This window comes from Phaseolus vulgaris, chromosome 5, assembly GCF_051622355.1.
Source record: "Phaseolus vulgaris cultivar YP4 chromosome 5, ASM5162235v1, whole genome shotgun sequence".
Taxonomy (NCBI): Eukaryota; Viridiplantae; Streptophyta; class Magnoliopsida; order Fabales; family Fabaceae; genus Phaseolus; species Phaseolus vulgaris.
The window spans coordinates 10594239-10621563 of NC_143502.1; the positions used below are offsets into that span (position 1 = coordinate 10594239).

At 38.2% G+C, this 27325-nt stretch overlaps 3 protein-coding genes and 1 pseudogene across 3 annotated transcripts; 2 read left to right on the top strand and 2 right to left on the bottom strand.

Annotated features, from left to right (window-relative positions):
• Window positions 1–12365: 12365 nt before the first annotated feature.
• On the bottom strand, window positions 12366–13025 carry LOC137833961 (uncharacterized). The gene has a single exon (XM_068642032.1). The coding sequence runs from the start codon at window positions 13023–13025 to the stop codon at window positions 12366–12368; it is 660 nt and encodes a 219-aa protein (XP_068498133.1).
• A 454-nt stretch (window positions 13026–13479) lies between these two features.
• On the top strand, window positions 13480–13585 carry LOC137836271 (small nucleolar RNA R71; annotated as a pseudogene).
• Window positions 13586–13610: 25 nt separating this feature from the next.
• Window positions 13611–13976, bottom strand: LOC150027477 (uncharacterized). The gene has a single exon (XM_090302864.1). The coding sequence runs from the start codon at window positions 13974–13976 to the stop codon at window positions 13611–13613; it is 366 nt and encodes a 121-aa protein (XP_090158990.1).
• Window positions 13977–18581: 4605 nt separating this feature from the next.
• LOC137835135 (phosphoenolpyruvate carboxylase) lies at window positions 18582–24508 on the top strand. Its single transcript, XM_068643492.2, has 11 exons — window positions 18582–18816; window positions 19138–19325; window positions 20262–20653; window positions 20764–20848; window positions 21025–21247; window positions 21347–21450; window positions 21545–21638; window positions 21799–21953; window positions 22100–23098; window positions 23419–23808; window positions 23917–24508. Exons 2-11 carry the CDS (start codon window positions 19158–19160, stop codon window positions 24211–24213), a joined length of 2907 nt encoding a protein of 968 aa, XP_068499593.1. The 5' UTR covers window positions 18582–18816; window positions 19138–19157; the 3' UTR covers window positions 24214–24508.
• Window positions 24509–27325: the final 2817 nt, after the last annotated feature.

The following is a 27325-nucleotide window of genomic DNA, read 5'->3' on the forward strand; positions in this document are numbered from 1 at the left end:
AGACACCTTGAATGAAAAATATTTTCTCTTTGAGTTTCATCAAAAGGTTTTAAAACTTGTCCAAGCATGCGTCTTATTACTAATAGGTCACCCTCATGTGGGCTTTCACTTTCACTCTCACTTGGGGATCTAGAAGGTGAGGAATGTCTAGAAGATTCGGACCCATGCTCACTACTATCTACCCCATCATGCATATACATAGCTCGTTTAGAAGGGCAATTAGAAGCAATATGTCCATAGCTTAAGCATTTAAAACACTTCTTACTAGACGATTTAGGTGGTGATTTAGGCCTAGAATTGGAAGTGGAAGGCTTAGACTCTCTAGGTTTGAAAGTAGAGTCCTTAGAAGGGATATTTGAAAAAGAGTTATTTTTATTTTTCCAAGAAGAGTGGTAGTAGTTATCCTTAGAAGAATTTTTGAAAGCATTTTTCCTTGCAAGTTGATTTTCAATTTTGCTAGCAAGGTGCACCACATTTTCCAAAGAAGAATATTCTTGTAACTCTACCACGTCTTGAATGTCCCTTCGAAGGCCACTCACAAACCTAGCTATCTTAGCTTCCTCACTCTCATCCATATTAAGTCGAATTAAAAGCGTGTCTAGTTGTTTAAAGTAATCATCCACACTTAGCGTGCCTTGATGAAACCGTTGGAGTTTCAACATTAGGTCTTTCCTAAAGTGTGGGGGTACGAATCTAGCGCGTAAACATGCTTTCAAATCGTTCCAAGAGACCACGGGCGGCCTCTTGTGTAGGTCAATGTCCATGAGGTATTGATGCCACCATTGCATGGCATAGTCCAAAAATTCTAAAGAAGCTAACTTAACCCTATGCTCATCCCTAACCCCATTTACATCAAAAATTTGGTCAACCTTAGCCTCCCATCCTAAGTATACATTGGGATCACTATCACCACTAAAACTAGGAAGTTTTACATTTGGAGAACAAGGGCCAGCCACATGTTGGCGCCTCTCTTCATGGTGATGATGTCTTGGCCTTGGATTATCTTCATAATAACCATGGGAGTGCCTTGAAGAATGCCGACTAGGAGGAGGAGTTCTTCTCTCACGGTTTTGATGCATTTCTTCTCGGTTTAACTCCAAACTTTGGAGCCGTGCTTCCATCTTCCTTATCACCTCAAGATAGTGAGCATTGGATTGCTTGGCATTCTTTAAGTCTTCATAAAGGGCTGCCTTTTGTGGTGAGCACGGTTTGGAGGACTCTCCACTAGAGAAATGAGCCATGAGCAGAAAATACACAAAAACAGCAAACAAAAACAGTGAAAGAAACTTGTTAAACAATTAAAAACAGTGAGATATAGGTTGCTGGAAAATGCCCAAGAAAGCACTCAAACCACTCCAAGAAAATATTTTGTCCTCAACCAAGCCTTGCTTGTGAAATGGAGTAGCTTCAAGTGAAATATGTTACAGCAAACCAACTTACTTAAGAACAAGTCTCCACACAACTTTAAGAAGAACAAAAAGACAAGCAAGAAAAAGGTGTAAACAATAAAAGCTAAACCAAAAACAGAGAATAATGTATGACAAACTAGAAAGAATATGAATGAAAGACAATCAAGAAAAATAAGGAACTCAATGAATAAAGAAGGCACACAAAAAGAGTCCTAAAGAAAAGTGCTAGAGTAGATTAAAGAAAACAGAAAACAGCTACTGGAATTTTTTTTTTTTTTAAAAGCAAACTGTGCTATGTTTACAGATTTAACTGTACCGATTGAAAGCGAACTGGAATGTGAAAAATTAACCACAGAAACTTCAATGTCTTAACTCAAAAATGGCACTGGAATGAGGTAAAAACAGTAAGCCAATTGAGAGAAATAAATTTTTCAAAATTGCTGCCCAATTACCGTATTCTTTTCGGCAGTATTGTACACTTTTCGTATTTTATTTATCATTTTTTGTGTACTTGGAATTTTTGAGTGATTCTTTTTGCTATGCTTTTGTAACACTTTGAAGTATGTAAATCCAAATTTTCAGAAATTTCCTATGAGCCAATTAATTGCAGTAAATTGAAAACAGTAGCACGTTTGTAAGAAAACAGAGGAGCCTATTTAGGAATGAAAAACAGTATGATGAACTAGCAAAGACATAATGGAAATTGTGTAAAGGAACTTGTATAGAATGAAAATACAAGCATGAACTCAAATCTAAAAAGGAAAATGCACAAAGGATCAAGCAATAAACTCAAAAAACAGAAAGTAAACCAAAGCAAGAAACAATTAAAGCAATAAAAGTACTACTAGAAGTAATGACAATTATGGAATAACATGACTAAGACAAAACTTGACATGATTACAAAATTAAAAGACATATAACAAGATATAACCACAAGTGAAAGGAAGCTTAAGGTCAACTCTAGGAAGGAGAATGCCATTCCAAAAGAGCAGCCATACTCATATGAACAATGAGTGCTAAAGTCCTTTTCACAAACACATGGTGTAACAAAAGAAAACAGCAAGAAAATTCAAAATAAATCCTAAAACAGAATGGTAAACAACTTGAATTAAAGAGCTCTTGAAAGTGAAGTGCAATACAACTCAAGAATTAAGCAAAAACAAGCCTAGACTCTAGATACCACATGATGTGAATGTAACTACAAGAACACATGATTCTTGACATTCTTAGGATGTCAAGATGTGATTCCAATAGCCACATAGAACAAGATTGGATATCCATCAAAAGGGGCGTGGGCGGAAGAGGTGCCAAGGATTGTGTGGGCATACCACACCACGCCCCAATCCTCTACTATGGAGACGCCATTCAGTTTGGTGTACGGGTCGGACGCGATGATTCCAGTAGAAATACACGAAAGCTCACCGCGTTTTCAAAACTTTGTGGTGGAGGAGTCTAATGAGGAGAGACGGGTAAACCTAGATCTACTAGAAGAGGCCAGGGAAGAAGCTAGAATAAAAGCTGAAGCGATGAAGAGAAGAGTGGAGCGGCAATATAGCTCTAAAGTAAAGCCGCGACAGTTTCAGGTGGGCGACCTAGTGATGAGGAAAGCTCACCCGTACGAGTTGGAGAATAAGCTGTCTCCCAAGTGGACCGGGACAGTTAGAAAGTAACAAAGGCCGAAGTTGCCCAAGGCGGTGGTTCTCACATATGTACTTCTCAAGAGTCTTAGCGTTGAACTCCAAGCTGATCACCGTAGCAGAGTCAAAGCCTCCCGCCTCAGCAAGAATCCGGCAAGCTATTTGATCACTTGGAGCCAGATTCTTGAGGGGTTTGGCTTTGAGGGCCTTTTCCTCTCTCACCCAGTATAGTGGAAACCCATCGAGGGCGTCGGGAACAAGATCGGTACAGCAGATCTTGAAGAACCGGCCTTTCCACCCCGTGAACGAGCTTTGGAAGGGCGTGAAGAGAACTCTTCCGGGTACATTGCTGAGAGTTACCCAGAGGTTGTGTCTCTGTCTCTTCACCTCAAAAAAGTGAAGAAAGAGGTCAACCGAGGGTGCACAACCCAGAAACCCAAAGAGGACATCGAAGGCCTTGACAAAGGCCCAGCTGTTGGGGTATAACTGGGCTGGAGCCACGTTGATCTCCGTCAGCAGTTCCTTCTCGAACCAGGAGAAGGGTAAGCGCACCCCGATGGTCTTGAACACCACCTGGTAAAAGTAAAAGAAAGGGACCCCGTTGTTGGCCCGTTCGTCGCCACACACTGGCTCCCCCAGAGTGCAAGGGAGCACAGCGATGTCGTCATCGTGCCTCCTCGCGAAGGCCCGGTGGTCGTAAGAACACGACTCCCCTTTGTGTTCCCGTACGGCCCTGGTGGAAAGCAAGCACGAATACTCATCAAGAAGTTCGCTCGAGGCCCAAGGGTACAAGTCTTTAGGACGAACCCAAGGGGAAGCATCGTGAGAAGACATTCTTTAGCAAGATCAGGATGGCTAGAAGTGCAAGGGTTGAGCGTGGGGAGCGAAGGTTAGAACAGCCTTTCGGCAGAGGAGAAAGGGTGCAAGAAGAAAGAACGCAAGTAGGTTATGGGAAGTGAGAAAACGATGAAGATAGTTTCAGAGCTTGAAGAGTTAAATAAAGCGGTTAGAGCGCCAAACGACGTGAATGGATGCACCGCACGATTGATACACGTGGCAGAAGATGAAAGGACGACGCTGGCATCTCTGGTTTAAATCAGAAAATGTCCCGTCAACAGAATATCCAATGGTACGATCCGTCGTCGAAGATGAGCCAGGGGTACAGCAGGAGTCAGAAAATGAAATGACTAGATACCCCACCAACCATGTAAGCAGCGCCACGTGGATCAAGTCGAATGACAGAAGGTCCCATCAGCTATACAAGGAGCGCCACGTGGATGGCACAGGCAAAGCCTTGGGCTCTTCGCTGTTATCAGGCGTTGACCAAGGCAAGGATTAAGGTCAATAACGAAGTAAAGGTAACGCCCGAGGCGTTGCCAGGAAGGACGTAAAGGGCGACGACAGACGAGATGTCGCGGGCGTCGCCAACCCAAATACCGACAGGCATCGCCTCCCCGATACCCACAGGTAGGAAAGACTGTGGAGGGAGACGAAAGCAAAGAAAAGCAAAGTTAGTCACAGGCGTCGCCTCCCCGATGCCCACAGGTAGGAAAGACTGTGGAGGGAGGCGAAATCGCCGAACGCCAGCGAGTCACTGGCAGGGTGTTCCCCGATACCTATGGGCAGGAAAGACCATGGAGGGAACAAAAACCCCACAGCACTTAGCGTTTTAGACACCCGGGGACGATACGGTGCTGCTTTAGCAGGCCTCTCCTTAGGCGTGGGCGCCGAGCGTTAAAAGATCAAAGAAAGAACCTTTCGGTATCAGAGACGTCCCGTGGACGATACGGCACCACTTAGTGAGCCTCTCCATGGGTGTAAGGGTTGGCGGGCGACCTTACCCAATCATACCAAACCGCCCAACGAAGTGTGAGAAACGAGCAGAACATGGATAAAATAATTGAAGCATATGAAGGGAAAAGATGAGAACGAGATCGCATAGGCAGAATCGTATGTGAAAAAGAAATAAAGACAACCGTGCGAATGTCCTAAGTCAGTAACAAGAGTGCGGATAGTTCAAATAATTACAAGTTTTGGCAGATAAAATCAAAAGGCGAAGGTAAAGAATGAAGAGTTAAGCTTGAAGAGGAAGGTGGCGGATGAGGGGCAGCAGTTCAGTCGTTCAAATCCATGGGCACGACCTTCCCGTCGACTACGTGGTGTGTGGGGTCGCAGTTTGAAAGGTTGACGCCAGGATTCTCGCAGGACGCCTGGGACAGGGCTTCTTGGAACCCCTCCTCGAAGGTGCCCGCCATCTCCTGGATAAGGGACTTTTCCTCCTTCTCCAGTTCCTCAATGGCGGCGTCTCCAGAGGCCACCTGCTTCTCCAGAGCCTCCTTCTCCACGCGAAGCCGGCTAACCTCAACCTGCAGTTTGTCATAGTCAACTCGGAGAAGGTCCATAGCTTTGGCCTGCGTGGCCATTTCCTCCTCCATCCGCTCCACCTTGGCAGCCTGTTCACAGCAACGGTCCTTCAGGTCTTTGTGAGTTTCTGCATCCGCTTTGACCACTTCCTGAAGACCCGCCACCTGTACTTGGAGAGCGACTTCACGAGCGTAGAAGTCAGCCTGGAGCTCCAAGGCCTCTGCCAGTTTCCTCTTAGTTTCTGCCCTGGACTCTTGTGCTTGTTTCAAGGAGGAACAATAAGCCTCGTTCTGGCGTCCCAGGATCCTCATCTCCTCCTCCAGGGTAGATGCCTTCGTTTCCAAGGCCTGAAGGGTTTGAGTTTGCAAGACAGCGTTTCTGGCCTGGGAGCGCCATTCGAGAGCCACCGCCAAGAAGGCCCCCAAATAGAAAGGCATACCTTCCCTCCTGTCGGTACCTTCTGGCATAGTCCCGCCACTGAAACCCCTCATCAGATGCATGATTGGAGGGGGAATGGCAATGAAGTCGGGGGCGGCAGCGTTGGGAGCCGGGGAAGCAGTGGTTTCTGGCGGCGGCAGAGGCGACGCAGATTCAGCACCTTCGCCCCTTTCCTCTTGGAGAATCATAGGAGGGAGTGAGGTTGCGCTTGGAGGGTTGTCCATAAAGGGGTTCCCTCCCTGTGGCGACGTCTCTACCAGAAGAGGAACCCGCGCGGATTTTCTCCTTCTGAAGGGCGCCACACCCTCCGATTCCTCATCGTCCGACAGAATCTCCAAAACCCTTTTTCCTTTGTCAAGAGGGGGTGGAGCCGGTGACGAGGCTGCAGCTAGGGGAACCGCGGCGATAGGCGAAGCAGAGTTGGGGGTTGGAAGCAAGTCGGAGCCAGGTGGAGACGTCGGAGATGGGCTAGAAGCAGCTTCAGCAGCGACTGGAGGCGGCGGTGTCGGGGCCAGTGGGAGAATCGGATTGGCAGCAGGGCTGGAGGAGACGCCTGCCTTGGCGGCACGAGCCTCCTTCAGTGCTTTCGCCAACATTATTCTTTTGGAAGCGCCCATCACCGATCCTACATCAAGACGAGCCAAACAACAAGGATTAGTACTAGAGCAGTTATGTGGATTCACAATATAGGAAGAGATGCGAAATGCAAGTAACATTGTACAGTGAAAAATGGTAATGCAGATAACCATAGCAACTAATGCATCATAAATCGCCAAGAGCAGATACCGAAGTACGTAGAAAGCCCATGGGCATTGAATTCGTTCACGATGAGCTTGGCGGTATCGAAGACTATCCCCAGTCCCGCCAAGGCTTTGCATATATCCCGGTCAGGCGGGGCAAGTTCGTCCAGAGCCAAGGGCTTCATAGTTATGGGTTTGTCTGTCCAGTACAGGGGAAAGCCCTCTAGAATGGTAGGATCGCGCTTGGTCGCGCGTACCTTGAAAAACTTCCCCTTCCAGCCTTTGAACGAATTCTGGAAGAGCGTAAGGATGATGCGCCCGGCGATCCCAGAAAAGCTCATCCAGAGGCTTTTCCCTTGCTTCTTTACCTCGAAGAAGTGGAGAAAAACGTCCACAGAGGAGGGAACACCTAGATAGCCGCAGAGAATTTGGAACCCCCTCACGAAAGCCCAACTGTTGGGATGGAGTTGGGCGGGAGCAGTGTTTATCTCTGTCAGTAGCTCTTTTTCGAAGGGGGTGAGGGGTAGACGCAGGCCCACCCTTTTGAGCACCATCTGATAGAAGAAGAAGAAAGCGCATCCCCCAGTATCCCGTGAGTCCGCGCAAACGGGCATCCCAGGTCGCACTCGGCTTACCAGGACTTGGGAGTCATGACTTTTGTGGAAAGCATTGAAGTTATAGAGAGCAGGGTCCCCCCTGTGGGCCTCCACGTCCTCAACAGAGTTCAGGAGGGAACATTCGTCCAAAAGTTCGTCGGGGGCCCAGTCATATTCGCCCTTATAATGAGACTTGGGGAGCGGGGGAGGCGCGGTGGTCTTGGTTTTTGCCATCAACGCCAATGCTGAAGATCAAAAGAGAAAGAAAGGGTTCAGAGAAAAGGGGTTTGGAGAGAAGAAAAGGGGAAAATGGAAGAACCCTAGGAGCGCCCTACCCGCAAGAGAACGAAGGGAAGCGAAAGGAACAACGAAGCATACAAACAATATCCAGAGAAGTACGAGAATAACAACAGTCCCAGGCAGTTTCCTATAATGCGACAACAGTGAAGAATTGAAAGTGCTCGAAACCATACCTTTGCTGTTGAAGTGGAGGAGGTAGAAGAGCGCAGGAAGGGGAGAATCGCAATTGCAGAGAGAAGAGGTTTTGGAGGCGATGAACAGGGCAAAGTAGCAGAGTGAATGAATGTAACAGTAGGGTGAGCGCGGGGTTTGGAGTAGCTTAAACGTTACATTTCGCGACTCAAGAAGCGCTAACTAAGGGCCGTAGGATCAGGCCACGCGTCAGAGGGTCGATTGCCCAGGGGAAGTTCAGGGGTCTCTAAAGGAGGGCCACGCGATGGGCCACGTGGCGCGCGATCAAGGGTAGCCCAAAAGGTGTAATCATCCTCATTTCAGGGAATGTCCAATCGCTCATTAAGAATACCCCTGCGGTTCAGAAAATGTCGCGTCAGTAATTCGAAAATTTGCTGAGTCGGCAGAGAATGACACGTCATCAGGAAGGCACGCGGATGGTGGAGGCAAGGCTTTAGTCTTTGCGCTGAAGACAAGTCTTCGGCTTAAGACTGGGGGGCTTGTGTACCGTCCCGTATCAGGACGTTGACTAAGTCAAAGTCAACGAACAGAAAGTCAAAGTCAACTTAAGGTGTCGCCCAGGTGTAGAGACGCCAGGAGGAAGCGTCGCCAAGATAGGACCAGGCGTCGCCAAGGCAAGGCGTCGCCTGGGTGAAGGCGTCGCCTAGCCAGGGCGTGGCCAGATCAAACAGTGTAAAGGTAAGGCAATCACAGTATGGTTCCCCAATACCCATGGGTAGGAAATACCATGGAGGGAGCGACGCCGTGGGAAGCCTCAAGACCCGATATCTCGGGAAAGTGATAAAGAGAAGGAAAAGGTGGCTTCAAGGCATAGTGATAGTACCAGTGAAGGGCAGCCTGACTCGTGAAGTACCCCTGCCGCCCCAGAGACGCCTTCGGGACAGATACGACCCAAGAGGAAGGTCACGCCCAGGATAACCGGGTGCAGGGTGCGAGAGGAAGGCAGATACGCTCTCAAAGTAAGTGGCTAGATACTTGGGGGCATGAGTTGGCACCCAAAAAGTCACTCCTAGCGCAGTAGCACTCCCCAGCAGGAGGACTCACACGTAGAAACGTCCCCAGGTGGGCAGAAGCGCCCCCAGATGGGGTCATGGCGTCGTGAGGCCCTCCACGTGTATGACAGCAATGCCGGAATAGAAACACCCTCTAGTCAGGTGCCAGGTAATTAAAGATATTCAATACAGTTTCCCTTTCGGGCATTCAGGTACTATTAGGGCTCCCGAGCGTTTCAACGTCTTAAATGCGCTACGTTTCGTAATTAAGCGCTTTAATGAGTGCGTTACGTTTGAGATTAAAAGCGCTTTAAGGCGCTTTAAATGCTGGGGCAGTTTAAATAGCGCGGAGAATGTCGGAAAAAGGGTTGGAACCTTTGGCAAACTTACGAGAAACTCTTTGGTTGCTTGCCCGTGCTTTAAGGTTGCGAACAAGTGACTGGAGAATATTTTTGCCTAAAGGGGACAACACACACACACAGATACACAGTTCTTTTACCACCTTCAGAGTGCCACACGCGGTGCTCAGATACGTGGGTGGACAGTTTTTTGGTGTTTCTTGCTGGCTGACTTGAGCGTCGGAGTGCAAACGGCCGCTAGGACGCCTCTTTGTCCTCTTTTTTGCAGGAATTCACAGGCAATCAGTGGGAAGGAGTCTTTAGCACTCCGACGTCCCGGTCAACCGAAGACGTCCCGGTCAACCGGACGGAACAACGACATTACATGCCTTCTTGTAATAGCACCAGTTCTTTGACAACTATCACACTTCTGAACATGTTCATGTGCATCTTTGAACAGAGTTGGCCAATAAAAACCAGATTGTAACACTTTAGTTGCGGTCCTTTATCCATTGAAATGACCTCCATATGGTGAATTTGTTAGCATGTATGGCTTTAAACTAGAGGGGGGTGAATAGTTTAAAGGGGGTTTTCACAAACTTTTTAGGATAGAATGAAATTATTTGCAAGAAACCAGATTTAGGAATTCAGTTTTCCAAGAACAAAACTCAAAACAGAAAAGCAACAGAAAAACAATCGGTTGTTTATACCGGTAATATAACAACAACTGAAATTAAAGAGTTTAAGGAAGAGAGAATTGCACAAATAGTTTATACTAGTTCACTCTTAATCCAAGAGCTACATCCAGTTTCCCAGAAACCACTGGCGAATCCACTAGGTAATCAAATCCAGATTACATACACACATCACCAAAGAAGTGACCTTGATCCCCTCAAGACACACACTTCCTTTGGCTCAGCACATACACCACCAAGAATGTTGATGTTGACAACCTCAAGAGCGCACAACCCTTCTTGGCTTTACAACACCAAAATGTACACAAACGAATCACACTGTTACAGAATCAACTGAAATCAATACAGAGTAATCCCATTCCACTTCTCTCTTGAATAACCAAAGCTCAAGTTCAAACTTAAATGCTTTCAAAACTCTTTAAAAAACTCAAATACGTTTTTCTTTCTTGTTGTTTGTTATAAAATATTAACAAACTATTTATAGTATTCAAATCTTGGTCAAAGCATTTACAGCGGGAGCGTATTCAGTTATGAAATCAAGTAAAGCTCTTTTAACAAAACAAACTATTTTCTGTTAGGATTCCAAACAAACAATCGATTGAAATAGTGAATAAATCGGTTGTTTAGGTTTAACAACAAGTCAACCATCCAAAACAGTTTGCAAACTTTTTCAAAAACACCAAGTATAAAACAATCGGTTGTTTCGACAAAAACAACAGGTTGTTTTTCACTTAGTTTGAAAAACACTTTAATCTTAATTTTTAATAGACAAGGATCATCGCACACATAGTGATTAACATCTTTAAAGAACTTTTTCTTTTGATCCCATCCAAAATCTTCAGGAACTACTCCTGCAGCTTTAAAATTTGCCAAATCTGCAAACCATGGCCTTTCTTGAATTGCAAGGAGTTTTTCATCAGGAAACTCATATATCACTTCTGATTCAAGTGCAGTTACTTCCTTATTTGCAAGTCTTAATAGGTGATCTGCCACATAGTTTTCACTGCCCTTTTTATCCTTTATTTCTAAATCAAATTCCTGCAGCAGAAGAATCCATCTTATTAGTCTTGGCTTGGAATTTGATTTTGTCAACAAGTACCTAATTGCAGCATGGTCAGTAAAAACAATCACTTTAGAACCAATAAGGTAAGATCTAAATTTTTCAAGTGCATACATTATAGCAAGCAATTCTTTTTCAGTAGTAGTATAATTACTTTGAGCATCATTTTAGAATTTACTTGCATAATGTATCACATGAAAAAATTTCTCTTTCTTTGCCCCAATATTGCTCCTACTGCATAATCACTAGAATCACACATGAGTTCAAAATGATAAAGCCAATTAGATGCAGTGATTATGGGTGCAGAAATGAGTTTTTCTTTCAAATTCTTAAAAGCAATTAAATAGTTTTCATCAAAATTAAATGAAGTATCCTTATTCAGTAAATTGCAAAGAGGTTTTGCAATCTTTGAAAATCCTTGATGAATTTCCTGTAAAAACCAGCTTGACCCAGAAAACTTCTGATTCCTTTGATGTTGACTGATGGAGGTAGCTTTTCAATAACTTCAACTTTGGCTCTATCTACCTCAATTCCTTTGCTAGAGATTTTGTGTCCTAAAATTATACCTTCTCTCACCATAAAGTGACATTTTTCCCAATTGAGGACAAGATTGGTCTCCACACACCGTTTTAGTACGGTATCTAAATTCTTCAAACAAGAACTAAAAGTAGCTTCATAAACAGAAAAATCATCCATGAAAACTTCAATGCCCTTTTCTAACAGATCTGCAAAAATAGCAAACATGCATCTTTGAAAAGTTGTTGGAGCATTACACAGTCCAAATGGCATCTTTCTATATGCAAAAATACCAAAAGGACAAGTGAAAGCAGTCTGCTCTTGATCTTCTGGATTTACAACAATCTGATTATTACCTAAATAACCATCCAGAAAGCAGTAATAAGCTTTGCCTGTCAATCTCTCCAGCATTTGATCCATGAAGGGTAATGGAAAATGATCTTTTCTTGTGGCTTGATTGAGTTTTCTACAATCAATACACATCCTCCAACTTGTGACTGTTCTTGTTGGAATTTTCTCATTTTTTTCATTATGAATTACTGTCATGTCACCTTTCTTTGGAACTACTTGCACAGGACTGACTCAAGAACTATCTGATATAGGATAAATTATCCCTGCTTCCAACAGCTTCTGAACTTCTTTCTTTACCACTTCCTTCATAGTAGGATTTAAGCGTCTTTGAGGTTGAGCTATAAGTTTGAAATCTTGTTCCATGTGAATTTTGTGCATACAATAAGAAGGACTTATGCCTTTCAAATCAGATAGAGTCCATCCTATTGCTCCTTTCTTTGACTTTAACACTTTCACTACTTCCTCTTCTTCTTTTGTTGTTAGAGAGTTGCTGATAATGACTAGTTTCTCCCCATTTTTTGCCAGAAAAACATATTTCAAATGAGCAGGTAGTTGTTTCAATTCTATCTTCTGAGGTTGAGAAATTTCTTCTTTGATTAGATCTTGCTTTCGACTAGCATCATAAAGAATCTCTTTAGCCTTATCTAACTCTTCAACATAGTCTGGTATTTCTTTTCTTTCCCCTTCATCTATGTCTTCAATACTACCCATGATAACTTTCATTAAAGGTTCAACTGTTAAACTTTTTTTTGAGTTTCAAAACAAATATCATCAATCACATCCACTCTGAAACACTCTTTTTGATCATTTGAATACTTCATTACTTCAAAAACATTGAAGCTTACTTCTTCATCTTGAACACAAACCTTTAATTTTCCTTTGTCTACATCAATTATAACTTTGGCAATTTTCATAAATGGTCTTCCCAATATCAAAGGTACTTCAGCATCTTCTTCAATATCCATAACAACAAAATCTACTATGAAAAGAAATTTATCCACCTTTACCAACAAATCTTCAACTATTCCATGTGAATATTTGATTGATCTATCAGCCAACTGCAAAGTCATTATTGTTGGTCTCACTTCTACATCTCCAATTTTCTTCAACATTGATAAAGGCATCAAATTAATACTAGCTCCAAGATCCAATAATGCCTTTCTAACAGTGAGATTTCCTATGGTAGTTGGTAAAGTGAAACTCCCAGGATCTCTAGATTTCTCTGGTAATGATTTTTGAATTATAGCACTGCATTCAGCTTCCAATTCAACTATCTCCTGGTCATTGAATTTTCTTTTCTTTGTCAATAATTCCTTAATGAATTTAGCATATGTAGGCATCTGCTCTAAAGCTTCAGTAAAAGGAATGTTAATTTGCAGTCTTTTGAGAATATCCATAAATCTTGCAAATTGTTTTTCTTTGAAGGAGCATGTGGATAAGGTACATCTTTTATAGGAACACTCCTCTCTTGTTTTTCATTGTTTTTCTTTTTTTCTTTTTTCTCTCCAAGATCTACAATATCTTCCTTATTTCTTCCTTCTTCTCCCTCACATTCAATTTGTTCTTTTTCATTCTCTCTCTCACTTAAAACCCCCTCCTCAACAACTAAATTATCTCCAATTCCTTTTCTTATAACTTTCCCACTTCTGGTGGTGATAGACTTGCAATGTTCCTTGGGATTCGTTTGTGTATTCGCTGAAAATTGACTTCCTTGAGGCTAAGGCATCAATGATTCTTGTAGCTTGTTCTGCATCAACAGTCATCATTGTACCTCCTGGTGCAGCATCCAAGATCATTTTAGTATAACGCCTCAAGCCATTGTGAAATATGTTCAACTGAGCAATATCCCGAAAGCCATGATTAGGACACCTTCTTAACATCACTTTAAAACGTTCCCAAGCTTCACAAAAAGGTTCATCTGGCCCTTTTCTGAATGTGGAGATATTAGACTTAGCCTTGATATATCGAGAGAATGGGAAGAATCAATGTAGGACTTTCTCTTCTACATCATTCCAGCTACTTAGACTCTGGTTTGGATGCGACTTTAACCATTCTTTTGCTTTTCCTGCAAGTGAGAAAGGAAATAGACGCAAATAAACAGATTCAATATCATTTTCCTCGAAGCCCATGGTCCCAACCAACTCATAGAATGTGGATAAATGAGTATAAGGGTCTTCATGATCCATTCCAGTGAATTGATGAGTGTTAATTAAGCTAAGAAAAGTTGGCTTCATTTCTAATGATTTGATGGCAGGAGGTATGGCTATGCTGGAGAAATGCCTTGGTCCTTGTTGCATAGCATAGTCTCCCAATGTTCTTCTAGGTGGATTTTGTCTATTATCAGTCATTTGGAACTCTGTTTGATTGTGTGAGTTGAGAGTGTTGGAAGATTCTCCTTTTTCTTGTCCTTGCTTCTTCTTTTCTTCTATCTTCTTGCTTTGATTTTTTCTAGTTGTCTTCTCAATTTCTGAATCAATTTCCAATTGATCTTCAGGAACCTATCCTCTTAATAGCATGTATCTAAGACAACTCAAGTAAGGATTAACACAGGATAAAAGAATAATATCTAAACAAGTGTTTATTCACAAAGAAAACAAACTATTCACAATACTCAAGAAGTTATACTTCAGAAATTCTTAAAAGAAATTGTTCCCCGGAACGGTGCCAAAAACTTGTTGATATTTTTCTCTCGGCAAGTGTACCGAATCAACTGTAATATAGTACTCTTTAAAGTACGAATGTCGAACCCACAGGGAACAATTCTAATTAAGATATTCTGTTATAAAACTCATTAAGTATAGAAAATAATTTTGAGAACATGTTCATAACCAAATTAAAGATTTCACAAGTAACTCAGAGATTTAGGGTTTGATTCAACCAAAACCAAAACTAACTTATCAAATTTAGATAAAGATACTTTGGATTGAATTGTGTCTATCTCAGTCATCTGTATTTTGAATAATACAATATATAATACTCAAAACTACTTATTCTTGATGCTTAATTTAAAGTCATTCACCTTGATTCCTCACGAATGAAATTCATAAGATAATTTCTCAAACACTAAATCCTCAGATATTTAACAAATCATCCAGCTTTAGGAACAGAATTATGATGCAATCAATAACCTGAAATCTATTCCTAACATTACAAGTTATCAAGTATTTTCATCTATTTCAGATCCTTAAAAGTACTTCCCAGTTAAATTTAAGGATCAAAATCAAGACTCCATTGATCAGATAGAATCAAGCAATAAGCATGAAACGAAAATACCAAGAACGAATAGAAAAAAGAATATTATATATATATATATATATATATCACCAAGAATACATTTGATCAAAGTAGATTACATTCAATCCCAAGTTAGAAAGCACTTAGCCACTCATAACAACTCCTCCAATCTTCATTCTTGATCTGGATTGCATAAGAATGGCTGATCTGAGCACGTTCTTCTCCTCAGAACAGAGGTTTTCTTCTTTTTCTCTCACTAGCTTCTCTTTAAAAATCACTTCTTGTTTCCACCGTTTTTGTTTTCACTTTGTTTCAAAATTTATATATTGAACTTTAGCTCAAGCTAGCCAATTTAGCTTAAGTTAGATCTTTCGGTGCATTTTTAGCTTGAACTAGCAATTTTAGCCTGGGCTAAATTAGTACTTCACCTTCAATCAACTTTGGACAGTTTTAGCTTGAGCTAGCAATTCTAGCCTGGGCTAGATTATTACTGCACCTTTAATCAACTTTAGACAGATTTAGCTTGAGCTAGCAATTCTAGTTTGGGCTAGATTAGTACTGCACCTTTAATCAACTCTGGACAAATTTAGCTTGAACTAAATCCTCTAGCTTGAGCTAAATCTTCTAGCTTGAGCTAAATCCTCTTGTGATCCAATTAAGTTTTTGCTTTCTTTCTTTCAATGCCAACTTGAATACATTCTTTCAATGCTTTATATTCATCTGCAATTTACACAAAAATTGAGATTAAATTTTTTCATTTGTTTCTTGGTTCAAAATATATAATCATATTCAATAATTCTTAGATTAAGATACTTTTCTTACATTAAGCAACAATTAAATTACAAAGTGTTCAATTTTCTCAATCATAAAAATTACACATTGGCACTTATCAGTACTACTATAACTAATCCACACATCTTTAATAAAATTTCAATATGTAGTTCTGTTTCTATCGTGATGAAATCAGAACTATATTCTTGTAAAATACATGCAATTAAGTCTATATAGTATGTCATGTTCGTTATAATTATTCATTCATAAAGCATTTCATTTGCATAGACAACATCATACGACCTTTTCAAAAGTGTATAAATTCGATTTCCCTTTGAAAAAATCGGTGGTTCTTGGAATATATTTACCCAAACATGTAAAGTTAAAATTATTCTTTTCTTGGAGATATTTCATGCAAAATGCACAAAAAACTTGAACCAAAATAGCATGGGAATATGCTCCACCCTTGCCGCTGATCATCATTGAAAATATGCTAGATGTCATTAAAGCATGCGTGATTAGTACCAAATTGTTATTAATCATTTCTTTTAATGTGTCCTCACATGCTTTGTGACTCATAGTGTGTTAGTTATTGGCAGTTCCAACGTAATCAGAGTAATTAAAAATAAAGCATAAAACACTACGGTTAAAGTATGTTGACTCATGATGCATCAGCATAAGCCTATACATGATTGTGAATCTGTGAGCTCGTTTTCTCTGTTTTGTGTTAAATGTAAAATTTAAAAAACAGGTCAAAGCAAAAGTGAAATAGTATAATTTTTTAATAATATTTTTATATATAATAATTGAATAGTTAAATATATTTTTTTCCTGTATCATGATGTAAAATTGAATTTTGTTTTCTAATTTTAAACTTTAAATTTTATAAATATTTATAATAAAAAAATTATTGAAATAATTTTATATTAATATTTTTTTTTACATAACAAACGAATGATTTATATTATAATATTATAATATTTACGTTAACATAATATATTTTAACATTCTAATTTTTATAAAAATATGTTTATCACTTAAAAAAAATTATTTTAATAATTTTTTTACAAAGGTCCAAATCTTAAATTAGAGATAAAAATCAATTTCTCTTAAACATACATGATTAAAAAAACATATTTAATCTATAATTTAATAAATTATTTTTGTTTAAATGTTTTTTTTTCACAAACAATACCAAATAATAAATGTTTTCATTCACTTTCCTCATGGAAGTGAAATGGGAACAAAGGCGAAAGGCGAAATTGAAGTGTAAATAGTCATCAAAAGTGATTATGAACCGTGAAATAAAATAATGCAATTAGCGTCAGAAAAACATCTCCACTTTTGATTGTTGAAAGGATATATGTGGTGGAATGGGTGCCATGTATTGGTTCTTCTATTTTAAAGTTCTTTTCCTATTGAAAGTCAATTTTGTAATCATGCACAAAAGATTTTTACTTGAAATTCTATTAAAATTATATAATTACACTTATCTTTATAAAAAAAATCCAATGACATCCACACTTTAGCTTTTTTAAATAAATAACATTCATCTCTTATTAATGATATTTGCATTTTTTTATATATTTTTAATAAAATGATATTCATCTTCTTTATTTTCTTTCAAAATAGTATATTCTCTAAATTTTCAATAAAATCTAAATTTAAAGTTTTAAAATATTACAATTAAAAAAATTTTATGAACAAATTTTAAATAATTTAATTATATTTTCAAATGGTATTTTCACATTATTAGAACAACCCATCTTACAGGAAATTCTTATTGGATTCTCAATATGTGTGAAAATTCGTAAAACCAAAATGTATAAGGAGGACAAAAACGTTACATCACACCCTAACTAAAAAATAGACATCTATAGGTTATTTAAGAGTGGCAATCATATACTTTATTTTATTTATATTTATACGTGTATTAAAACCCTTTGTAAATATAATAATTTCATAAACTTAATTGTATGTTTTATTTTATATTAAAATAATATTTTCTAAAAGATATAATTTTTTAATTTGTATAAGAAAAATTATAATTTAATGATAGTATAAATTTTATGACATTTTCAATATATAATAATAAAACCATTTTTATATAAAAATCTTTATTTCTATGTTTAAAAGCTTTTTTTTCAAATTTTAGTCAATATGATATTTTTAAATAAAATAAAGAAGGTAATGGTTACTTTATTAAAATATAAGAAACTAATATCTATTTTCAAAACCAAAAGTGTGGGGATATCATTTTATTAAAAAAAATGTGAAAGTTTATTTTAAAACTAGAGAATATAAATATTATTTACATTTGCCCTAAAATTAATAGTTTAATATTAAAAAAAATCTTTAATGTAATTTATAAAGTAATATCAATAATAACTAAAAATTTATTATATACAAATAACACTTTCCTATTATATTAGTATATCTATACATTATTTATGACAAAAGTAAATAAAATAAGAGCTTCCATTTATGGTAATTTAGTTTTTCTTGGAGTATGGGGTAGTGGTATAAATCCAAATATTTATTTTAAAATATTAACAATGGACAATTCATTAATATATGCCAAAGCACATAGGTTGAAAGGTTTGTGAAAATATGTTTACATGAAAAATTTGAAGATTTTTAATGGCATTAAGTGGATAGATTAATATAATTGTCTATATTGTAATGAGAGGTAGACATTTTGTTTTCTTCACCAACAGTCTAAAGTTGAATCATGTTAAACAAGTCTATATTCTTGAAAAAAATCATTGAAGGAGACAAAGTTAATTTCAATTATTGTTAGATGTCTAAAGATCTTTCTTCAAAGAATATCTTAGTTTAATTTATTTGTTTCTTTAAAATAAGGAAAAGGTGAAGATTCGATGTGGTCCCTATTCAACCTAGTTAGCATTTGAGACAGAAAAATGTTTACCCAACACAAAAAAACTGCTAACTGTACAGATGGAGAGAATCTTAGAAAACTAAAGCATATTCCATCTTCTGCAGTAATAATGAGGTTCGATTAAAACAATAAAAGGAAGAAAAAAATATTTTTTAGGCACGTAAAAATGACTCTATTTTTCTATATAAAGCCACTACTATGTGCACCCTTTATGATAAACCCTGTATATCTCACTTTTTGATCCATTTTTCATTTGCTGTGATCTTCCTCTTCATCGTACACAGGTACCATATTGGATTCCAACCACTTGTTGATTTCATGGGTCATGCCAAAGTCATATGTTTCATGCTTTCTTGTTCCCCACGTGTTGTGTTGCAATTGGCATTTTTTTTCAGTTTGGTTGTAATAATATTTGTATCACCCTGCACGTGTCATCCATTCGTCGTATCATAGAAGTCAATTTTCATCATTAATTGCGGGCCGTGGAAAGAATTTATGGATGTTGTGTTGATTCGGCCCTTGGTTTTAGTTCATAGTTTCCATTGTTGTTGTTTGTTTTTTTATTTGTTCTTGTGGGGCTATTGGTTGTCTTTTTATGATCACAGGCGAAGGGACTGAGTGAACAATGGCGAACCGGAACCTGGAAAAGATGGCATCCATTGATGCACAGCTTCGGCAATTGGCTCCTTCCAAAGTGAGTGAGGATGACAAACTCATTGAGTATGATGCTCTTCTGCTGGATCGGTTCCTTGATATTCTGCAGAATTTACACGGGGAGGATCTGAAAGAAACAGTGAGTTTTTTTTGTCTCTCCTACTTTGATGTCTTTGTTGTTAGATTTTGGTTTGATTTGGTTACACATTGTTTGGTCTCTCGTGTTCCTCTTTGTTGTGAAAGTCTGATACTGGTTTGGTGAGAAAAAAAACATGGGACTTGTCTGATACTGGTTTTAAGGGAAAATAACTCTCGATATGTTCTTGTAGCCAAGAAGAAAAGGCCTTTGAATAATGGATTCTAGAGGTGGATATTCCTTGATCGAAATCACGTGAACAATATTTTTTATTTTTTATTTAAAAATCACTTTTTTGTATTTGGAATCGAATCTAACTCAATCACAAAAGCTAATTCTTAAAATTAGTAGAGTGAGCATTGTTGTCCCACTTACATAAACCTTTTCGATCATATATCACTGTTCAATGTAGGATTTTCAACATACATTTTGAACTTACCCTCACAATAAAGACTGCATATCTTGAGGTTAGAATTTAAAGGATTAAACATCTATTGGTGGTTCAATAATGGCCTAATACCTGGTGATTCAGAACACCCAATAACAGCAACTAAGATACACTTTTGTATACATTGTTTTAGCTTTCTCATGAGTACATACTCTGTTTTAGCCATATCATTGTTCAATATGGGGAGTTTCAACAAATTTGAATATGTATTTGACTTACCTCTAAGGATACAAAAGTACAAAACTTGACCAACAAGATTTTGAGTGGGGTGCACTTTATGTCTTAGTGATTGAATGTCAAGTACTACTCAGAAGGTAGATATGTAATCAGTAAAATAAAGGGAACAATGTGGGGGATATTGTCAAAATCTTTAGTTTGGCTGATTTAAATTTACCATGAGTTAATAATATACTGGATTTTTTATGTGTTCTTTCATTTCTCTTTGACATTTATGAGCTGGAAAACTGTTTCACGTAAATGTTCTTATGCAGGTTCAAGAAGTGTACGAACTTTCGGCTGAATATGAAGGAAAGCATGACCCTAAGAAACTGGAAGAACTTGGAAATGTGATAACTAGTTTAGATGCAGGGGACTCTATTGTTGTTGCCAAGTCCTTTTCCCACATGCTTAACTTGGCCAACTTGGCTGAGGAGGTCCAGATTTCTCGCCGCCGTAGGAACAAGTTGAAGAAGGGGGATTTTGCAGATGAGAACAATGCAACTACAGAATCAGACATTGAAGAAACTCTCAAGAAACTTGTATTTGAATTGAAGAAGTCTCCTCAGGAAGTTTTTGATGCACTGAAAAACCAGACTGTTGATCTGGTTCTTACTGCTCATCCTACTCAATCAGTTCGGAGATCTTTGCTTCAAAAGCATGCAAGGTTTACTACAAAATATAGTATTTTTCAGCTCCAGTATTCGATTTTGTATTTTTGTTTAAGTTGATTCCAGATACCAAAATTGAGCTTTCTGGTTTTCATCTGCATTGCAGGATAAGGAATTGTTTATCTAAATTGTATGCCAAAGACATAACTCCTGATGATAAGCAGGAGCTTGATGAGGCCCTGCAGAGGGAGGTAAGTATCAAACCATTAGGATTTTGTTCGTTGGTTTAGCAAACTGCGTTAACCTTTACTTTTTTATCGCATCAATGCCTTTGTTTGGAGTTAATTCTGCAGAAGAAGAAACAAAGGCTCTATTGAGTTGACATTGTTGACAATTTTCTTTTGTTACTTTTGTCGATGTTGTGTAGATTCAAGCTGCCTTCCGTACAGATGAAATCAGGAGGACTCCTCCAACACCACAAGATGAGATGAGAGCAGGGATGAGCTACTTCCATGAAACAATTTGGAACGGTGTTCCACGTTTTCTGCGCCGTGTTGATACAGCTTTGAACAATATAGGAATTAAGGAGCGTGTTCCTTATAATGCTCCCCTTATTCAATTTTCTTCTTGGATGGGGGGTGATCGTGATGGTATTAGTCTTATATGAGATGAAAATCAGTACTACATATTATCTTAGAATACTGGACAAATGGAAGTAAATGCAAATTTTATGTTTCAATATGATACAGGTAATCCAAGAGTGACTCCTGAGGTGACAAGGGATGTTTGCTTATTGGCTAGAATGATGGCTGCTAATATGTACTATTCCCAGATAGAAGATCTCATGTTTGAAGTAATCCATAACTCTTTCATACTTTAAAAGTTATAATTGTGGATGATTTGTTACTCTTGAATCATTTTGCTGATTTTCCTTCTTGTTTCTGTAGCTCTCTATGTGGCGTTGCAACGATGAACTACGCGTTCATGCAGATGAGGTCCACAGGTCTTCTAATAAAGATGAAGTTGCAAAACACTATATAGGTGTTTCCCATACTCTTTCTTTAAACTCGGTGAATATGTGTTATATACTTTATTTTGTACAATGGAACGAACTGTTGTCTACTTGTGTCTTTTATCTAAATGGTGAAAATATATTGGTTAGTTTACTTGTGTGATAATCTTTTCTTTCTTCATTATACAGAATTTTGGAAGAAGGTTCCCACAAATGAACCATATCGTGTGGTACTTGGTGAAGTGAGGGATAGGCTCTATCAGACTCGTGAGCGTTCGCGCCATTTACTATCAAATGGGTACTCTGACATTCCAGAGGAAAACACTTTCACCAGTGTTGAGGAGGTACATCCATTGTTTTTGGTTTCCTGTATTATTACTATCTATGTTTTCTTGTTAACATTTAGTTATTTAACAAGTTGGTTTTTGGTTGAAAGAATTTTTTTTCCTTGGATAATTTGACAGACACTAACTAAAGTTAATTTGTGCAGTTCCTGCAACCTCTTGAACTTTGTTACAGATCACTGTGTGCTTGTGGTGATCGAGCAATTGCTGATGGAAGCCTTCTTGATTTCTTGAGACAAGTCTCCACTTTTGGACTGTCAATAGTAAGGCTTGATATCAGGCAAGAGTCAGATCGTCACACTGATGTGTTGGATGCCATTACCAAACACTTGGAAATTGGCTCTTACCAGGAATGGTCTGAAGAGAAAAGGCAGGAGTGGTTGTTGTCCGAATTAAGTGGGAAAAGGCCACTATTTGGACCTGACCTTCCTCAAACTGAAGAAATCAGGGATGTTTTGGACACATTTCATGTGATAGCTGAACTGCCACCAGATAACTTTGGAGCCTATATCATATCAATGGCAACAGCACCATCTGATGTGCTGGCAGTTGAGCTTCTACAACGTGAATGTCATGTCAAGCATCCATTAAGAGTTGTGCCATTGTTTGAAAAGCTAGCTGATCTAGAGGCTGCTCCTGCTGCTTTGGCACGGTTGTTCTCCGTAGACTGGTACAAAAATAGGATCGATGGGAAGCAAGAAGTGATGATTGGATACTCAGATTCAGGAAAAGATGCTGGGAGGTTCTCTGCAGCATGGCAGCTATATAAGGCTCAAGAGGAACTTGTAAAGGTTGCTAAGAAATTTGGTATTAAGCTAACCATGTTCCATGGTCGTGGTGGAACTGTTGGAAGAGGAGGTGGACCTACTCATCTTGCTATTCTGTCTCAACCTCCTGACACAATCCATGGATCACTTCGTGTGACAGTCCAAGGTGAAGTTATTGAGCAGTGCTTTGGAGAACAACACTTGTGTTTTAGAACACTACAACGTTTCACTGCTGCCACACTAGAACATGGCATGAACCCCCCGATTTCTCCAAAACCAGAATGGCGCGCTATGATGGATCAGATGGCTGTCATTGCTACTGAGGAATACCGATCTATTGTGTTCAAGGAACCGCGCTTTGTTGAGTATTTCCGCCTGGTAAGGACCACATTTAGTAAACACTTTTAAGTACTTGTTCATCAAGTTCTTATCAGATGACATCAGAGCTTATTCATAAACTTGATTGTGAAACTTCTGAAATAAGTTAAAGAAATAGTTCATGCACTCATATGCTGTCATTCAATCAGAAATTTGTATGTATGTTAAGTTTGTTGACTTAAAGTCATATTTATCATGATTTCTGATTCTGATTGATTGAAAGTGTAATTTTTTTTACATTAAAAGGTCAAATGTAAAAGTGGGATGTAATTGTTTAAATGATGACAATCACAATCAACTATGTTTGATGTATCATGTAGGCTACACCAGAGTTGGAGTACGGCAGGATGAATATTGGAAGTCGACCAGCAAAGAGAAGGCCCAGTGGAGGCATTGAAACACTGCGAGCAATACCTTGGATCTTTGCATGGACCCAAACAAGGTTTCATCTTCCAGTGTGGCTAGGCTTTGGAGCAGCATTTAAACAAGTTCTAGATAAAAATGCTAAAAAAAATCTCAGCATGCTGCAAGAGATGTACAACCAATGGCCCTTCTTTAGGGTCACACTTGATTTAGTGGAAATGGTGTTTGCCAAAGGAGATCCAAAAATCGGAGCTCTGAATGATAGGCTCCTTGTTTCAAAGGATCTCTGGCCGTTTGGGGATCAACTGAGGAACAAATATGAAGAAACCAAGAAACTCCTACTTCAGGTAATGCTAAAAAGCCTTCAACATTTTATAGTTTTGAACTCATTCCAAAAAGAACAAGACACAGTTCTTTCACATGATGATGATATTTGTGGTGTGCTTAAACTGTAGGTGGCTGGACACAAGGAGATTCTTGAAGGGGACCCCTACTTGAAGCAAAGACTCAGACTTCGTCATTCTCCCATTACTACACTCAATGTTTTCCAAGCTTACACATTGAAACGTATCCGTGATCCTAACTACAAGGTGAAGGCACGACCCCGCATATCAAAGGAGTCTGCAGAGGCAAGCAAATCAGCTGATGAACTTATAAAACTGAACCCAACAAGTGAGTATGCCCCTGGTTTGGAAGACACCCTCATTCTCACTATGAAGGGTATTGCTGCTGGCATGCAGAACACTGGTTAGCTTTCACCCATCTTCCCTTTCGTTATATATGTATCAAGATATAGCATAAAGCACTGAAAGTGAGTGCTGTCTTTTTGTTTCCCAGATACACTTTTTGTTTTCTTATTATGTTACCCTACCTCTCTGTACAATTTGGTATGCTGCTCTACAATTCTACAAGAGCCAGCTACCACACAAATGAGCCAATGTCTTGATCGTCTCATGTTTCAACGTATACTCATACCACCTTGTCCTAGGATGTCTTGTTTTGTTTGATATCACTAAATCAGGAGAATATGTCTGGTTTTGTTTATAAGTACACTATTTAAGTTTGAATTGTAGCAATTTCAAGTATTTTACAATAAAAAAACTTATATTTGTGTAAGATTTAATCATTAATCACATCAATATAAAATTAACTTCAACTAAACTTATTTGTGTAGAATTAATTTTATTCAAATTCATTTTTTGTAAGACTTTTCTAAATATATTGAATGCTTAGTTTTATAGGATGTCAATGAATGACTGAATTCAATGTTTCCATGGAAAAAAAAAACTTTTTTTTATAGCTTTTATCTTTTTATACTTAAAAAAGGTATTATAAACATGCGTTTTAATATATTACTAAAAGAGCGTCGATGGATCTTAATTAATAAAAAACTTGGTTTAATATCACTTTATATCAATAACATGTAAAGATAACTTTTCCCTTTAAATTATCTCAGCTCTTATAAATCATATTTTAATAAAGCTTATGATTATTATATTTAATAAAAGTAGAATGATGTAATGATATAGAGTGTTAAGAAGTGGACTTTATGTCTAACTCAACCTCATAAAATCAGCTTATAAGGTAAGATTTGCATTCACTTATAAGGAATGAAAAATCTTAATCTCTAGTCGATGTGAGATCTCCAATTGACCCCCTCATACCGAAGCTACCAACTCGTGCGTGAAAATATAAAGTGAAAGGGTCGCACTAGGCTCAGCTTAAAGCGAATCCCAACCAAATCCTTAAACATCTGAATCCAAGGAAGCCCAAAAGGTTTCTTTAGCATGAAGAAAACCAATCTGCTGAGCAGATTGACATGTGCTGAGTGAAAGGCAAGCATGTTAGAGCCCCATTCTATAATCTATAAATAGAGATATTGGGGTCTCATTCTAAAGCATCGAGGGATCAAAGGATTAAGAAGCTCAAGGACAAAGAGTTCTGAATAGTAAGCCCAGAGCATCTAGGCTCAGGAGAGGCTGAGTTTCAGAGTCATATCAAGTTATCAGACCAAGCCTCAAGGCTGAAGTAGAGACAAACTTTGAAGAGAAGGGTCAAAAGCCTAAGCTGTCCAACAACATCCATTTTTGTTGTTCTTTAACTTCTCATATTGTGCCTCTGTGTAAGGTTTACCATGAGTTGTTAGACTTATCTTATTCAGATTGAAAATGAATGTGATATTTCTTAAGTTATTGTTGTTTATGAATACATGTTTTTATTTTATATTCAAGTTCTATAGATTTTGATAATATGCTTAATGCTTAATGGTGAGGAATGACCATTAATGCCTTTGGAGCATGAATGATGTTGGAAAGTGATTTCATGTATTTGAACCCTATCAAACCAAACATATATCTCAATGGCCAAAATGTTGGAGCTGAGAGTATGGTTGAAATGTTCCATCTTGATTATTATAGTTTATGGTTCTAGATAACCTCGTGAGAGGAATCAACTTGGTTTGGATATAAGGAGTAGGAAACTTGAACAAATATAGTACTTATAAACAAAAATAATGAAAGAGATACACAAATTTCTTTCAATCCCAACACTCCTTTTACTTGATATGTTTGTCAAAGCTTCATCACTTGTTAAATATTATAGTAGAATTATTATAACTATTTACAAAATATATAAAACCAATTTTTATTCATATCTCACTTCATCTTGAAATTTATTTTTACTTTGGTAAACTTGAATTTCCTGTGGATAGACAGTTGACTATTTTACAGCAAGTGTACTGAGTTAAAAGTAATAATTCCCAAAGGACATATATCAAACCCACAAGGAACAATTATTTAAAATCATCATAGTAGCATTCACTAAGTATAAGAATATGTACAATAAATTGATTTAAAGATATTGACATAAGTTTGCATGAAAATTAAATAAAAGCAAAGTAAACTATTTGGATGAGTCAATTGGAAAATTTGGGAATAAGGTTAATCATTCTTCCTCGTCTGTAGTTTCAATGAATAAAAACATATAACATTTCATTTTGATTAACATTGATGCACATATAAAAATCATTTATATTGATTCCTCACATACAAGATTATTAAGAGAGTCTCCTAAATATTTATTCCTCATATATTTTTAAAACTCCTTATCATTACGAACAAATGTTATGATACAATCCAAGCCAACAAAGAGATGACCAAGGAATCAAATTACCATTCACACTATGAGAAGTCATCTCAACTTTCAAGTGAAGACTCCACCAAGGATCTAGCAGATCTCACCAGAAGGAGAAATGGGAAAATGTTCTTCCTTCTGGTCTTCTTAAGAATAAAACAAGTTGTAAATAAATTGGGCTCACTTTAGGGGTTCAAATAGCAAGATAGGCCAGAATAGGTGCCTTTAGCATAATAAGGGGGTGTAACTATCATTTTAGCTTGTTTTTTACCTAGTTTATAGAAGAAGTGGCCTAAGGTGTGGTTTTGACTTAGTCAAACCCTAAAGGCAACCCCCTCACACATTTACCATCATATCCTTGCTCATCTTGTTTACCAAGGCACTCATTCCTATAAATAGGGTGCCTTACTCCATGTATTTTCAAGTTGAATTTTATAGAAGAAGGAAAACTCTACACATTTTGTGTGAGAATTGTTTGCTCTAGCAATATATCTTATCTTGAGTGAGTTTGAGAGCTCTCAAGCGGCGGCCTTCTACACTCATCTTGGAGGAAACCATACTCCAAGTGGCATGTCCCTTCTCAATTTCACACCATAAGCTTTCTTCTTCCATCATTTTCCTTCATTTCCATTACGCCACTTTATTCTTGTGTTCTATACTTGTTATAATTCGATTTTCCTTTGTGTTCTTGTGTTGTTCTTCCATTTAGCATTCGATCATGGCCATCTTAAT